The sequence below is a fragment of the Calidris pugnax genome, unplaced genomic scaffold (genome assembly GCF_001431845.1).
Source record: "Calidris pugnax isolate Ruff unplaced genomic scaffold, ASM143184v1 scaffold211, whole genome shotgun sequence".
Lineage (NCBI taxonomy): Eukaryota > Metazoa > Chordata > Aves > Charadriiformes > Scolopacidae > Calidris > Calidris pugnax.
This window is the reverse complement of record NW_015091083.1, coordinates 4,494,121-4,510,877: the sequence shown is the minus strand read 5'-3', so window position 1 is coordinate 4,510,877 and position 16,757 is coordinate 4,494,121. Positions and strand designations below refer to the sequence as shown.

The following is a 16,757-nucleotide window of genomic DNA, read 5'->3' as shown; positions in this document are numbered from 1 at the left end:
CTTTTCCCCCCCCCCCCCCTTTACTTTGTTTTTAGCATAAAGCATTTACTGAAGTTTTTCTGGATGATTCACATACTCCTGCAAACTGCAGAGTTTCAGTTCAAGTCAATGCCCCAGCATTAAATCTCTCTGTTCGCTTCCCGATACCTGACCTACGGTCAGATCAGGAAAGAGGACCATGGTTTAAGAAATCGCTTCAGAAGGAGATTCTTCATCTTGAATTTACAGATATCGAGTTTAAAACTGAGTTCGTAGGAGGCTCAACTCCAGAACAAGTTAAATTAGAACTTACCTTTAAAGAGCTAACTGGTAAGAATGTTAACATAATATTCAAATAGTATTTTCTGTTTTCCCAGGTATTATGTAGTTGAGACAAAGGTCCTCTCATGTGGATTAACACGGGGAGTTACTTTTCTCCTGAATTTTGCAGCAGATATCTCTGCTGCAGTTTAGTGTTCTGTACTAAATATCAGCATAGGACAAAATACTAGTACTAGGAGGAGAGACTAATATATGTAGGTGTAGTGCTTGCATTTATTTTTTTGAGATTAGAGTTAGTATTCTTGTTATTTTCTGGTAAATTGTTAAACCAGTTTGTTTCAACTTAGGGTATCTTTGGGATCTCTGTCATGGCGTTTGGGTAAGTTTTGTGGATTTGTAGGGGGATGGTACAGCTATGAAACTGAGGAATCTCCAGCCTAGGCTAGAAATCATAGAATGGTTAGAGTTGGAAGGGACCTTAAAGACCATTGAGTTCCAGCCCCCCTGCCATGGGTAGGGACATCTCCCACTAAATGAAGTGAATGGTGTCCTAAATAACTGTTATTGAGAAAACTTTAATACTTTTATGCCTCTAATATCTTTCAAAGTAATAAATCTGTGAGACTGGTTTATATTTGCAGCCTTCTCTGCTGATTTGTGATTCCATGTACTTTTCAAGACTGACTTTATGTAGTAATGCTATAAATATAAACGCAGATAATCTGTGCATTAGAAGCATCTGGTTTTCTAGCTGCTGCCACGTAGAAGATAACGTGAAATAATGTTTGTGTCTAAGAATTTATATTTAATTTTGGAGGAAAAGACTACAGAATTTGTATGAGTACCTTAGTAATAGCATTGAAAAGTTAGCCTGTTGAACTCCAACCTGAGGAGTGGGCAACCTCAAGTTAGCAGTTGTCACTCCTGTGTTAATTTAAAAATAATCTTTTTCTATTCAGGTTCCTTTGAAGAAGATAATGCAGAAGCACCAATAAAATTTTTTCAAGTGTCTGGTGGCATAGATGGAGATATAACATCATCAGCAGACAATTTTGACTGGCCTCGGTAAAAAAATGCTTTATTTTTTAGAGCGGGTTGTTTAGATTTTTAAGCAGCACTATTATTTTTCTAATTTTAATGCAGACTGCCTGTATGGTAAATGCTTTAAAATAATTTGCAAAGAACATGTAGCTATTGAAAAAAAAATCCCAATAATTTCTTTAAAAAAGCCAACAAAGCAACCAAAACTTCTCCATTTATAATAATGCAAGATGGTTTTAATGTATAATGTTTTCTGCGTAGTCTTGAGTACCTTTCAGTGAAAGGTGAATGATTAGACTTGAAATTTTCTCCCATTTTTGGTTTTGTCACTTTAGCTGTTCTCCTACTTTTATGTTTAAGACTGAATACCAAACAACCCAAGATCTCAGTGGAATTTTGCCTCAAAATACTAATATAAGCTTGTATAAAGCTGTAACAACAATAAGGATAGTTACATTGTGACTGAATTACTGCATCTTATGTCATTTGTAAGGCAGTACGATACTTCAGAGTTACTGAACAGGACCTGAGAGCTGTAGCACATAATAAGATGTTTTAAGAGGCAATTTTAGATTTGCTGCAGTATTTCCTGCATATGTTTTTTGCCACAAAATTTAGTGACATTTTGACAGCACTTTTGTATAGACGTTTTCTTAGCATGATTTTCTTTTACAATGGTACAAATAACTTTTCTATACCAGTGTGTGTATGTAATACTCTACGTCATGTGGCAGAGCATTTTTTAATAGCTGTTGATGGTTTAATGATACAAGCATTATTTTCGGAGAGCAGTAGGTTTTTCTTAGGTCACCTAATCATCACCTGAGGTACCTGAGAAAGGCAAACACTTTTTCTTCTGATGTTTCTTTTTCTATGTCACTTCGTGCCTATAAGTTTGCTGGCTTTCTTAGTGGTATTGCTTTGTCTAATAAAATACATTACTGTTTAATAAAAAAATCCTTGGTCTTCGAGCTATTTAGTCTATGCACATTTAATGCTAGTAGAGCTAGGGGACATGTGACTGTACATCAAAATAAAAATCCTAAGCATCTCTAATGGCTTATTCTGTGTAACTTCTCCAATGTCAGGATTGTATTGAAAATAAACCCTTTGGCTGTGCACTCTATTCTGGAGAGGATAGCAGCTGAGGAGGAAGAAGGTGATAATAACTTTCAAGAGGAAGAAGAAGGAGGGTCTCATTCTTTGAAGGATGTCTGTGATATTAGAAGACCAGAGCCTTCTCCTTTTTCTTCTCGTAGGGTTATGTTTGAAAATGAAGAGGTACTATAGAATTTTGTTACTGCTTTGTGCTTACGGTAGACAAAATGAATATATTCTCACTAAGTTGTATGCATCTTCTGGCTTCCAGTTTTTTTGGGGTTTTTATCTTTTTTTTTCTTCTCTCTTCTTTCAGATGGTGATGCCAGGAGATGTAGTTGAAATGACTGAGTTTCAAGATAAAACAATTAGCAATTCTCATTATGTACTGGAACTCATGTTACCAAACATTCATTTAACATTACCTAACAAAAGCTTTTATGAAAAGCTTTACAATAGGCAAGTATGAGAATTGTTTTACTTGGTTACTATGACCTGTACTTTCAGTTCTGTTATTCATTTTTTTTATAAAAGCAATTGAATGAGCAGCTATAGCAGGAATTCATTTGTATAGTTTTCTAAGAACATAAAATGCTATATAAATATTCCTCCAAGTTAACACAAGAAACACTTTGTCATATATCTGATTGACTCCATAGCAGCCAGCTGCTAAAAAGCATTTGGCAGATTTTCTGAACAAAAGGTAAAGTTTAAATAGTCTTTTACTTTCAGTGAATGCTTTGTATATCTGCTAGAAATGTTTAATTTTACTCTAATATTTCTGAATTTTCTTCTATAAATAGATCATTGTACTCAAAAAACATTGCAATTTTATTCTTTCCTTTTTATTCAGTTATTCTCCATCTAAAATGTAGGAGTCCACAAGGCAGGCAGGGGGAACAACCCAGTTCTGTAAGCTTCACAAAAGCTTACAAAAATGTAGAGAAAGTGATCCCAACTTACAGATACGTGTTCAGTATTTGTTCTGTTAGTCTTCTGTTGGAAAAACAAAGAAATACAACTAGATTAAATCAACTAAAAAAATAGGTATTATGCTACTTTAGCTACATAGAGAGATACTGATCTATTTTATCCTCTGATGGGGATTGCTTTGTTTGCAAAGCATTTTTTCATTTCCAAAGTGGCAAAGCTGAATCTTTCATCTGTTGGTTCTACTTCTGTACTGAATGTCACCTATATCTTTACCCCAGCAGACACAGACTCACTTGAAATCAAAAGAACTAATGTTCCCTGCAACTTTGCTTGAAAACTGATGTGGTCAAAATAGGATTTTGTTATGCTGCCTCCAACCTACTGATCTAATGTACACCTACGGATAGAGGCTTTGTGTCACTGTCAAATGTTAGACGTACATATGGGCGTGCCATAATTAGAGAAAAAAGATACTTTCATTATTTATAGCTTTTACTCTTGAATACATTATTTTTTCTTGTGCTCTTGAACTATTTTCTCTTCCTTGTTTATGAAATCTGACATCTGTTACATGAAGTCTGCAAAGGGAATACTGCTTGACTGACCTTATATTAAGTGGGAATATAGTCATATGTTTTGTATAATGATGATGTATTTCTTCCTAGGATCAGCAATGATTTGTTGTTGTGGGAACCTACAGCTCCATCTCCTGTAGAAACATTTGAAAACCTTTCTTATGGTGTTGGACTATCTGTGGCCAGCCAGCTCATCAACACTTTCAGTAAAGACAGCTTTAGTCAATTTAAGTCTGCAGTTAATTATGGTAATACACTTAATAAATCATCTAGAATTATAGTGATTTGAAAGCATAATTGGCTGAAGTGATAGTGGAAAGAATTTGCAAAGTTATAGGAAAGGATTTACTTTAAACCAAGAAGAAAAAACATAATTACTGTTTAAGTTAAATAAGTGTGAAATAGAATTGTGTTACTGGTAGAAAAAGTGATTTGAAAGCATAATTGGCTGAAGTGATTAAACTGATAGTGGAAAGAATTTGCAAAGTTATAAGAAAGGATTTACTTTAAACTGAGAAGAAAAAACATAGATTACTGTTTAAGTGAAATAAGTGTGAAATAGAATTGCGTTACTGGTAGAAAACCAATGAGTTATTGGCATAATATGTGTACTAGGTACAGAGTTAGTTGTTTTTTATTTTATTTTATCTATTAGATGATGAGAGTGGATCTGAGGAAGAAACACTACAGTATTATTCCACTGTTGATCCGAACTATCGTTCACGCAGAAGGAAAAAGCTTGACTCTCAGAATAAGAACTCCCAAAGCTTTCTTTCTGTTCTGCTGAATGTGACACATGGATTAGTGTCCATATTCACAGATGTAAAGGTGAGACATGGGGCTGGAAAAAGTTGTTCTGTTGTTTTACTGTGGGATTCCCTTCGTGCTGTATATTCTGCTTTTGGAAGGAACAGGTGTTTAGAGCAGTAATTCTGTAATCATTACACTATTGTACTATAACTAGACAATAATGCAACACAATATTTTAGCAATTCTGTTTGCTTTATATGAGAATAACTAAATACAGGCAGGAAAATATGTATTGGTAGTAAGCATTAAGTTAGTTTACACTAACTGTGGCTAACTCAGCGGGCAGTCATTTTATCATTTCTATTCCTCCTTCAGCAGGATGATGGAAATACACTGGAAGGAAAATACGGCGAATTCTGGTTTGAGTTCAACAGCGGTTCACTTTTCAGCGTGACTAAATATGAAGGCTATGAGGACAGACACTATGTTTGTCTCCATTCTAGTAGCCTCAATTTATATCATCAAGGTAGGGCTGGGATTGGGGTGGCTTTGGGACTAAATTTGAAATGGGATAAGCTTGAAGTTTTTTAGGAGAAATGCTGTCTTTTTTTTTCCTTTTTACTCTTTTTTTTTTTTTTTCTTCTTTTCTGATAGTGCATCATTTGGCACAATAGATTTAGTTCATGACTAATGCTCTTAAATGTTACAGTAATACAATTTCATGATAAAAGTATTTACTTAGCTCAAACCTTCCTTGGCATCTGCAGGTCTCTAAAGATACTGTGGTCCTCTGGCAAGTTAGCTGTACAGCCTGTTCTTTGTTATAGAAGTACACACTTCCTACGTGCTATTAGTTATTTAATTAAAAAAGGTACAAGTTACCAGTGGCTGCTGTATCTTTCCTGGGTAGATAATTGTAGGCAGCGGGTGAAGAATTTGAAGTTGACTGTGTAGTTTGTATGGCTGGTAATGCCCAAGTAGTTAAACCTTTTAAGGTTTTCCCCTTAAATGTCTCTGAATCAGTCGTAGTCAAGTTAATGGATTTTTAGTGTGGGGCTAATTATTGTGTGTTTAAAGGTTAGCCTGACACCATCTCATAAAATGAAAAGGCAAGACATATTTTTATCTTTCCGTGTAACCTATAGGAGATTTCTGTCCTTTATTTCAACTTTGACAATTGTTAGGCAAATGAAAAAACAAACCCTATAGTCACACTGAAGATTTTAGCTAGAACCATGGTTTTAAATATTGAATTTTGTGTAACCTCCCCTTCACAATAGTTGGTCGTCAGCGTGCATGACTAACTTTAGTAATTAAAATAATTTTAAAGGCATTAAACATAAAAAGGATTTTCCTTAACTCTTCATCGGTGACAGCTTTGAAGCATGAGGTAACTCATCTTAAAATCTTTTTGCAGGTATGGTGGATGGGGTCGTCCCTTCTGCTGAAGTGCGACTGCCCAGCACGATACGTCCCCATTGGTTAGAACCTACTATTTGTTTTTCTGAAGAAGATGGTCTTAGTAGGACTACTTCAGATGGTGTAGGAGTGGAGTGTCCAAGTATGCTGACCGTCGCGGTCAAAATCCAATCAGATAAAATAGAGAGCAATACAAAGGTTTGTGGTTTTAAATTTGTGCTTTTTGAAATCATTGAAGTTCTCAGTTTATATGGAACCATCTGGATGTAGGGTGCAAGGAGTATAGATGAAGAAACCATATAATTCTGAGCCACTTGGCCTCAAACTATAATTTTATGTTAGGATCTTTTGGGTGGATTGTAAAATTTAACCATCAGCCTAATTTATTAATCTGTGCAATGCACCACTTTGCTGATCATCACACTGTATATTTTTCACTGAATGCATTTCTTGGTCAGTTCACCTTTTTCTTGTTTTCTTTCATTGAATTTTAATTTGATGCCAAACCAGGCAAGAACAAATACAAAAAATTAAAAGCTTTCTACTCAGCTCACTAGCAGTGTCATCTAATAAGCAGCCTTCGCTTACCTATTTGGAGTGGCACTGGTAAATAAGTGGTACGCTTGGCTTGGACACTAGCGTTCATTAGCATGGCTAAAAGATGACCTCTTTGCTGGTGTAGTGGTGACAAACAGGTTGGTAAAGTTATCTAGAGAATGAGGATTTTGCAGACCAGCACAGTGTCACAGGGGCTCAATGGACTCATATTTGAACAGCAGAAGAAAGAACTACATTGGGTTGATATTTCTGGTAATTCCTGGTGAGTCCCAGAGTGACTGAACAGGTAGCATTCCTTTCTATCACCACAACACAATTGTTATTTCTGAACTATCCTGTTGCAAAAAGTATTAGGCTGTATTTTTTTTTTTATTATTATTATTTTTTTTTCATAAAATGTTCAGTCCTGACCCAGTCCTTTCTTCATTTCTAGACACTTGGAGATTTTGGGAGCAGAAGGATGACTGTTTCATAATCTCGATGTTAAAACGTTACTTGTATTTCATGTAAACTAACTCATGCAACTTTCTTATGCAGGAATTTCTAGTTGCTGTTGGACTAAGAGGAGCCACCCTTCAGCACAGGGTACTGCCTTCAGGTTTAAGCTGGCATGAACAGGTCAGGTTGCTACATTTTTCACAACTACGTCTTCAGTTTCAGTCTCACTGCTTTTACAACTACTTTAAGTACCAAACTAAACCTCAATGGAAACACTTTCTGTCAGGCTGTGTATTGTCACCTCACTCTGCTCTTGAAAGTGTTATGCTTTACTTTCTGTACCAACAGACTGTAGTCTTGTTCCTGAATTCTTATTTGTGTATTCATTTGCTACAGTTCCCCTTATGATCCTACAACTCTGTCCACAATGTGTCAGGGAGGTTCTGGGGTTTTTTGGGGTCTTTTGGTTGGTTGGGTGTTCTTTTAAAGCTCAGATGGAAAATCTCAGTAATCCAGTGCTACTCAAGTACTTAGGTAATCCTTGATGTAAAAAAACACCCTCAAAACAAACGTGCTGCTTGCAGCACTGAAAGCATTTCTGTATTTTTTTCACTTCTCATTTCATTCCTCCAAGTCCTGTTTTGTCTCTTATGTGTTTCCTGTTGTATATCGTTTGACAAGTAATGGAGAAGAAGAGTTTAGGGAAGTAGTATGCAGCAGTTTACATAAATGCTTGTAATGCAAACTTTTGAATTAGAAGGGTTGTACCGATGATGTGGCTGCAGAGACAGCAGAATAGGCAGTGCTAGAGCCTGGTGATCTGGGAACTGTGTGTAATGTGCATGACCTGGGGCATTTAGCACAGTAGCAGTCCAGTTGACTGTTCTTGCATGTGCTTACGCCATACTGGATTGCAGGTAGTAAAGCCTGACATTCAGGTTTATTCTCAAACGTGTATGATATGCTTATTTTGACATGCGTTTTTACTGTTTAACTGCAAGGAACTGAACTTAGTGCTTTGGACTCTTCTGTGTCATTGCTTTCTTGTCAGCATGGTATCCCTATGTGTGTTGCTTTATACTGTGTTGCTGATGTGCTCTGAATTTTTGCTCAGTTAACGTTGCCTTAATGCACTTGGGAATCTTTTTCGGAAGGTATGGGAGGAAGTAAAAATTGGCCAACGAGGTAGGTAGAGGAAATGATGAAAAGGCTGGCAGTGTTGGTATGCCCCAGGCTTGGAATAATTTAAGAAGAACTTTTACAGCGTAGTTGATTTGAGAGAGGAGGATAGGAATTTATTTTATGCAGTAATTTATGAAAAAGCAGTGTATACAATGCACGTGCACTTATTTCTCATTCTGAGCATATTTCCCGTCCCTCCCAAATTAAAACGATAACTTGAAGGTAACTTTACCAATTTACAGTATTACAAGAAAAATTGGCTTTTCAGATAGTGTTAGTATTTTCTTTGTTCTCTATAATAACAACTGCAAAGAAAGACAAATGAGACTGTATTTGGGAAGTGCCTTAAAAATGGATTGTGAGGTATTGTACAAGTAGCCACTTGCACATCTGTGGGTTGGTCTTTCCCATACCTTTGAGGCTGTGGTTTAGGTGTTGTATTTTTTTTGCCCTGTTTACATTCTATGCTTTTCTATATTCAGATATTGGGTAAGCACCTTTAAATATCTGAGATTGTTCACTTCCCTTTCCTTATACTAATCAAACATTTTTTAATATCTATTAAAGATTTTATCTTTTCTAACATGTAATTATTTATTAGTTTAACATATATTGAAGTATTATAATAATATGTTTGTAATTTTTAGATTTTATATTTTCTGAATATCTCTGATGAGCCTGTTCTGGGATATAATCCTCCAGCTACAATTACAACTTTTCACATACATCTGTGGAGTTGTGCTCTTGATTACAGGTAAATAAAATGCAAGTGTATTGTCACTTGGTGGCACTGCAGCTATATATTTATTCTTTAGGAATGTTTAAGTATGTATATAGTAAAGAATATTTATTTAGGCTTGTTTGGAAAAAGTACTTAACAAAAATCTCTTAAACTGTAAGCAATTTGAAGTAGGATAAGGCCTTGCCTAGGCCTGGGAAGATCTAGTTAGGTAACCTATAAGACTTTGATTGCATTTCTAAACAGGTACAGAGTATTAATTTTTTTTTTCCTATTTTTTATTAGGCCCTTGTTTTTGCCAGTCAGATCTCTACTTACAGTTGAAACCTTCAGCATTTCCAGCAGTGTTTCAGTAGATAAATCCTCTTCTACTCTCAGGTATAATTCAAGTGATTGTGAAACATGGAGGCTCCTGTAAAACTTGTAATGCCTGTCTGCATTTTTGACCTAGAAAGCATTTGTGTTATGTAAATGTGCATGCTGGTTTCCATCTTTTGAAATACACTTTGCTCATGTGTAATCCTTCTGTTTTATTAGGTTAAATAATTTTATTATTTTTTTTATTTGGATTGCTTTCTTTAGCAACTGGCAATTATGCAGTTTTTAATATGGTTTAAAGATGTCCTGAAATGAAATTGTGCCTATCTTTAGGTGCTGTTAGTAGCACCTAAAGATTTCTTAAAGATTTGTTCTTTGGAGACAGTATATTAATTGAGGAAATATTTAGTGAATACTGAACATTTCTGTAACTCTTAAATAATTTTTCTTGCAACTTTAGTTGAATATTCAGTTATGGCTATTCTGATGTGAAACATGCCAAGTTGCTTGTTTCTATAGATAAAACCTTATAAATGACCTTTGAAACAAATGTGTCTGTTACTTTTTTGAACAGAAAAAAGGCAAAAAAGAAAATAAGCATTAATTCTGTATGCTAAAAGCATTGCTTTTTATTCTAGGCAGGATCAAATATATAAATTGAAATGCAAATAAAATAAAATTAGTGATGGTGTAAATATCTTGCAGTGGTTAATTACCAGTGGATTTGGAAGTTATGAAAGGTTACAATGAAGAGTTCAGATTTTAAATACGCTAGTATGTGTTTTTAAGTGCTTTTTTTCTTTTCTCTGGTGAATTGCACAGCATTTCTCCAGCATGTTTATTTCATCCTTTTTTGTAATCTCAGGATAATTTTAGATGAAGCTGCTTTGCATCTGTCTGACAAGTGCAACACTGTTACGGTGAACCTCCATAGAGGTAAGGATGTTCTAGCTGTGACTAATGAAATGCAGAGCCTGAAGAAACAAAATTGCAGGCATATTCAGCATATATAAAGGTTATTGAAGAAGAGGTCTGAGGAAATAATGAGCAGCAAGCTGAATATGAATGAATAATGCAGTGTTGATGAGAATCTGAGTGCTCAAGGTTGGATTTGTGGATGCAGAGATATGTCAGAGAACAGCAACTTGCAAGTCTTTAATTTTCTTATTACAGTTCCATAATGTGTATTTCAAAAGAGCGTATTTCTAAAAATCTGGAGTTGGTGTAGAAAGAAATCTTCATAGAAAAGAGATCAGTTTTATGAAATATATATTCTAAATAGCTGAACTTGAAAGCTGTTACATGGCATGGTGTTCTAGGTTCTGAAAAGAACGATACCGACTGGCTTGCTCGCATTCGTATAGTAACAACCTTCAAAGACTGAGGGACTTGAACCAATATTTAACAAATGACCTGGAGAAATTTATGAATCCCTCTGCCCACAAAGCTGTGTATTTAGCCTAGGTAAGAGATCTTTAGTGAAGAACAGAGTAAAGATGTGCCTATTTTCTTTAAATAAGAAAAAGGCAAAGTAAGTTATTTACAGTACTGAAAGAGTAGCACAATGTGAAAATGTCCTCTCTCACTGCAACTAAAAAACTGCTAGAATGCTTAGTCACCCAACTTCTGTGTGCCTCTGCTTCTCTAACTCACACAGATATGATGAGGATAAATACCATAAAAGATTACACTGCACACAGATGGTGGCAGTGGGAGTGATACATTGGATTGAAAAGATTTGAGTTCTTGAGTAGTTTGAGAAACTTGAACTCTGAGAGTAATCCTTATAAAAGAAGGAAATGCAGAGATACAAAAGGTTTTGACAAAGAAGATCCCTTTTTACGCTTGTGCTATTTCAAATGGTTTAATGACCAAAAATACATAGCAAAGGGATGTTTGTTATTAAGTCTTCATTATATATACTTTTTTTTATATGATTCTTTTTCTTTCAGATTATGTTCGTGTTATGGATATGGGACTGCTGGAACTAACCATTACAGCAGTAAAATCTGATTCTGATGAGGAAAGAGTAAGTATTTAATCAGAAATAAAACAAAATGTAAAATCTCCATGACAAATTGTGATTTGAAAATTACTATATTATGTTTAGAATCAAGGAAGGTTTTTCAGTTTGCATACTATTATTTTAAGTCCTTTTTTGCTAGTTAAGTAAATTAATTTAAAACCAGCTGTGTTTTCTTATGGAACTTCAGGCTGAAGTGTATTCATATCTTTTTATTGTTGCTATCTAGACTAAACCACGTTTTGAGCTGCACTGTTCCAGTGATGTAATCCATATTCGTACCTGCTCCGATTCCTGTGCTGCACTAATGAATCTTATACAATATATTGCAAGTTACGGTGATTTACATCCACCTGCAAAGACAGAGATTAAACGTGGAGTTAGCAAGCCAAAAATGAAGGTATAAAATGGTACCAAGTAACGTAACTTTATGCTTCCTGGTAATGTTTTAATTTTTGATATCCCCATTCTATTTCCAAAGACTGTAAGATTTCCTGCAAAGAAATTAACAGGTTGCATCTAACTTCAAATACATATGAGAGTAAAATAGTGCCCTTTCTTTCTGCTTTGGTCACTACTTAATATTTGAAAATATTTTGTTCTGTTTACCTATTGTACTTTATTGTTATCTAAAGCACGAAATTCCAGGACACATGTGAGCTGTCCAAGTGCTCTGATCTAAATACCCTGAACCATAATGTTCTAACCTACTTTATGAATCATCTATGAAGCTCAGAGTTTCAGCTCACTTGATTACTCATAAAGTTAAGGTGTTACTTGTTACAGTTTAAGAGCTGTGTATCAAGCCATTCTAACAATCTTATTCAGCACAATGTTGTAGTTGTCTTTAAGAAGTAACTGTCTAATTCCTCTCCTACAGGTAGAGACCTTTAGCCCACCATCTTCCCAAGGACCAGTCCTTGCTGAAACAGAACAACAGATTCTACGGGATTTGATGAGTGATGCAATGGAGGAAATTGAGACTCAACAGGCTGCTTCTGCCATGAAGCCAGAGTCTAATGGTAAGAACACTCTAGAGGCATAAGCACCCATAAAGTAACCTTTCTGGAAGGAATGTGGGATTGAAGTGTTTGTATGTGTAGAGATGCTGCAACAAAAATAGGAGCGTACCTTTGTTGTCTGAAGTCTTCAAACTGTCAAACATTCTTGCTTTTAGTAACAGCAATGTAAAAGTAATTTAAGATTCTAGTCAAATACACATTACTGAGATACTGAAAACAGCGAGGAAGGAATCTGACTTGGTGGGACTTGTCAAGACCCCAAATTCTGTAGGAGTATAAGTTAGTATGGGTGTAAGTTTTTATATGGCATACTGCACTGTGGAGGAATCAAAGACTTCTATTCTGTGTATGAAGGCAGTCCAGGAGGATGGTACAGTTCTCAGTCACAGAAGTAACTTTTAGCTATGAGGAAATTGTTCACTTAACAGATAAAACAAGGCAATTGATTTTATCACAGGATTATGGCTTCTGTATCATGGCTAGAGTTAAATCCAGGTTTAAATTGGCTATGGACTTCATACTGCAAATGGAGAATTACGCTATTTTCATGATGTATGGTCTTTTTGGTGCTGGACAGTGAGCAGTCAGTGTAGTACTGAAAGTTATTGATGTGGTAGTCTTACAGAATGAGAAACTTGGGCACAAAAATGTTTTTTTCTGTATCTTTGGGGGTTTTTTACAAATATTTTTTCTATATTTTTTTGAATTCATCTCTACTAATAACTAGTTATGGTTATATCTTAATCACTTTCAATTGTACAGTACATTAATTTTTGAAAATTGTATTTTGTTTATAGTAGGAATTGACTTAAGATATAATAAAATTCTCTTGATGTAATTGAAGTAACAAATTTTATTTAACTGTTATATTTCATATTTTGTAAAGATTTTTCCAGTGAAACATGTTTTTTCACTACCCCCCTTCAACTCCCAGGAGTTTTGGATGACAGATCTCAAACTCAGGAGCCGTCTTGCTCAGATCTCTTCCTGTTTCCGGACGAAAGTGGAAATGTCTCACAAGATCCAAGTCCCACTTATGCTTCATTCACTCATCACCTGATAAATGAGGCCATGGGAGATGTTCCTGCGGAAAGTGATGATTTCTGCATTCTTTTTGCACCCAAAGTTGCTGTGGCTGTAAGAAGCTTTGAGAATTACTACAAAAAACCAAACCATATATAAACAGAATTAGAGAAAAGCCTATGTAAAGACCTGGACAAATTAGACTTAGTACATTTTTGTGATTGCTTAATGATGATTTTTATCAGTGGGCAGAATAGCAGAAAAATAATCTTTTTGTTTGAAAGGACTTAATGCATTGTGACTTTTAGGAATGAATGCAAGTATTTTCAAATATATATATATATATATGATTTTTCTATATCTCAGCAGTATAGAATTGTTCTCTGATCTGAATATCACATTAAACTATATTGGCAGTTTTCCTAAATTTTAGTCATGTTTTGTCTTTGCCATTTCGACCTGCAGTAATGGCATAGTTAGAAAAAAATACTTTAAGCAAAATACAGCATTTATCTAAATAGCAGCTGTGCACTACTTCTAATTTTTTATTCATTTCTCTCATAGTCTAAGCTTTCAATGCTTTTATGGGTCTAAGATCCTTGCCAAATCTCAGAGAAAAGCTTGTGTGTCACTATGTTACTGTCTGTCCACTGCATTAAAAGATTTAGGAAACTATACTCAAACTCTTGAAAAACGTGACTACAAGCTGCTTTCTGTAATATCTCTGATTGAATTCTGCTTAATTGACAGAAGCAGTTCTGGATTCCTGCTTAGAAGCTGTATTTGCTCAGTTATCTTTCAGCTTGTTTGTTTCCAAAAGTGCTAATATGGTAGCCAGGGCTTTTCTATGTTTTTTAATTTGTTTTCAACTCTGGTTTACAGTTCGAATGAATATTTTTTTAACTACTTCTCAACTTCTAATTTATTTTTGTATGTTTATGTCTTTAAGTTACTTTATAAGAATCATTGCTAAACCAAGCCTGTGTTGTATAAGCTTTAGAAGACAGTACAGAATAGCTTTAGTTTCTCTTAATGCAAAAGAATTAGACATCTTATTAAAGAAGGAATGCATTTCACCTACTCAGTGCTGTATACCTTTTTTTTTTTAATTAGGAGAAGGAGGAAGAGCCAGTAATAAAAATAATGGTTGATGATGCAATTATCATAAAGGAAAATCATTTCAGCCAGCCTATAAAAAAAACAGACACAAGCAAAGCTCCCCTTCATTTTCCTGTTCCTCTGGTACGCTATGTTGTGAAGGAAATCTCTCTTATTTGGCATCTTTATGGTGGAAGGGATTTTGGGACTGCACCACCAACATCTCCAGCTAAAAGTTTCATGTAAGTGTTTGATGTAATTCTGTAGATTAGAACATTTAAAAATAACCTCAAATCGAAGGGAAAATTTAGTAATCTCACTCTTCAATTTCAAGTCTCCCTCGCTGGTTTCTTTGCTCCCTCCTCACAAGGAATCAATCACAGAATCAATTGGGTTGGAAGGGACCCTAATCTAGAATCTTATTCAGTTTAGCTCCACACATCAAAGTATAATTTTCCTGTGCCTTAACCTGGACAAGCTGGGTTTGGTTTTGGAGTTTTTTGGAGGGAAGGAGGGATGAGGTTTGCTTCCAAAATTTTCCTAAAGAGATTGGTGCTTAAGGAGTATAAAAGACTATTGCGATGGTAGCTGGAGTCTGGTTTTCAAGGTGTCATGTAAACTAAAGTGTGATTCGTATTACTGCACCCAAAATTAAGATGTTTTATGAGTGTTAATTTGGTGGGAAGCATATACCTAGCATTCTGCTTAAGTGTTTAGTTGGTCAACAGTAACAAAGCTTCCAATATTTTTTTGGTATTTCCTAGTATTTTTCTCTTGTAACCATTAAAACAGCAATAAGCAATATCCAGTGAAACATACATGCTTTTCGTGTTAGATTAACAGTGAGATAGCTTTTAAGTTTAATGTGTGAAAGTGTGTTTTCCTTTTTTATTTCCCCAGAAGTCCCCATAGTTCTCCATCTCATACACCAACGAGGCATGGACGGAGCACAGCATGTGGGGGAAGAGGAAGAAACCCAGACTTCCTAATGGAAATACAGTTAAGCAAGGTGAGTGACAGAAACAGCTTCAGCCATGGCTGGCTGTGTGGGAATATCTTGACATGTTATATCCTTTTGATAACAGCTTTCCATTAGAATTCAGTAGGACTTCTTCCATTAGTATCTATATCTAAGCAATTACTTTTCAGGTGTTGAATTTAGAGTTTGTTTAACAAAAAATGTATTGGTTCTTCTAGCACAGTATCGTTTACTTGCTGAATAAACATATTTGTAAAGATGAAGGATATTTATTATCATGTTCTTAAAGTTTTTGTTTATTATAGCCATGTTTTACAGCTGCTGTTCTTAGAATTCAGTAGGACTTCTTCCATTAGTATATATATCTAAGCAATTACTTTTCAGGTGCTGAATTTAGAATTTGTTTCACAAAAAATGTATTAGTTCTTCTAGCACAGTATTGTTTACTTGCTGAATAAACATATTGCTAAAGATGAAGGATATTTATTATCATATTCTTAAAGTTTTTGTTTATTATAGCCATGTTTTACAGGTGCTGTTCTGTATTAAATAACATCCAGTTATATCACAGAGTTCCGCTATTTCCCCTAACATATTTAGCACCCTTCAGACATAAGCATGTTACTCTTGCTTTTAAGCCTGTGCTTAGCTTTAACATGGAAACTAGAAATTCTGGTACTGTGAAGAATCTTGGCAAGGAGTTAACCAGATTTCATGTTAAATGGAATAACAAGACCTTTGGCCTGTGCTTAGCTTTAACATGGAAACTAGATGGTTGATTCTGGTACTGTGAAGAATACTGGCAAGGAGTTAATCAAATTTCATGTTAAATGGAACAATAACAAGACCTTTTTAAAATAAGGTTTTCTCAAACATTTCCATAAACATGAAAGATACTACATAACACTAAATGCCTTTTGTAGTCTATATGCATTTCTAGAGCTTAGAATTCATCCCATTAGCACTTCAAACACTTGCCAGAAATGTTTGATAATTATTTTAGGATTTTCTAAGAAGAAAACATGACGTTGCAATAAAAAAGAAGAAAGGAAGCATTTAATATTCAACATGGAAAACTTCATATGTAGAAGCATATCTATCTCTCTTAATTTGCAGCTGTTTAATGAGTTGGTGTTAGTACTAAGGCAGAAAGTATCTTTTATTTTCCCCTGCTTGTACCCCTAACTTGGTACAAGACTTAACAATAACAATATTTGAACAAGAAATTACATTTCCATAAACATGAAAGATACTACATAACACTAAATGCCTTTTGTAGTCTATATGCATTTCTAGAGCT

At 34.9% G+C, this 16,757-nt stretch overlaps 1 protein-coding gene across 4 annotated transcripts in view; it reads left to right on the top strand.

Annotated features, from left to right (window-relative positions):
* The window catches only part of ATG2B (autophagy related 2B), a 47,023-nt gene that overhangs the window by 16,125 nt on the left and 14,141 nt on the right, over positions 1-16,757 (top strand). The window contains exons 15-32 of one of the 4 annotated variants that reach the window (XM_014957533.1): positions 36-309; positions 1,221-1,326; positions 2,391-2,583; positions 2,717-2,859; positions 3,999-4,156; positions 4,567-4,736; positions 5,034-5,184; positions 6,076-6,275; positions 7,173-7,253; positions 8,903-9,009; positions 9,280-9,372; positions 10,178-10,248; positions 11,265-11,341; positions 11,565-11,735; positions 12,216-12,357; positions 13,244-13,494; positions 14,494-14,720; positions 15,379-15,487. In XM_014957533.1, coding sequence (XP_014813019.1) covers positions 36-309; positions 1,221-1,326; positions 2,391-2,583; positions 2,717-2,859; positions 3,999-4,156; positions 4,567-4,736; positions 5,034-5,184; positions 6,076-6,275; positions 7,173-7,253; positions 8,903-9,009; positions 9,280-9,372; positions 10,178-10,248; positions 11,265-11,341; positions 11,565-11,735; positions 12,216-12,357; positions 13,244-13,494; positions 14,494-14,720; positions 15,379-15,487 — 2,724 coding nt within the window. Of the gene's footprint in view, positions 1-35; positions 310-1,220; positions 1,327-2,390; positions 2,584-2,716; positions 2,860-3,998; positions 4,157-4,563; positions 4,737-5,033; positions 5,185-6,075; positions 6,276-7,172; positions 7,254-8,902; positions 9,010-9,279; positions 9,373-10,177; positions 10,249-11,264; positions 11,342-11,564; positions 11,736-12,215; positions 12,358-13,243; positions 13,495-14,493; positions 14,721-15,378; positions 15,488-16,757 lie in introns of all 4 variants that reach the window. The other 3 variants (XM_014957534.1, XM_014957532.1, XM_014957535.1) reach the window with 3 other exon arrangements.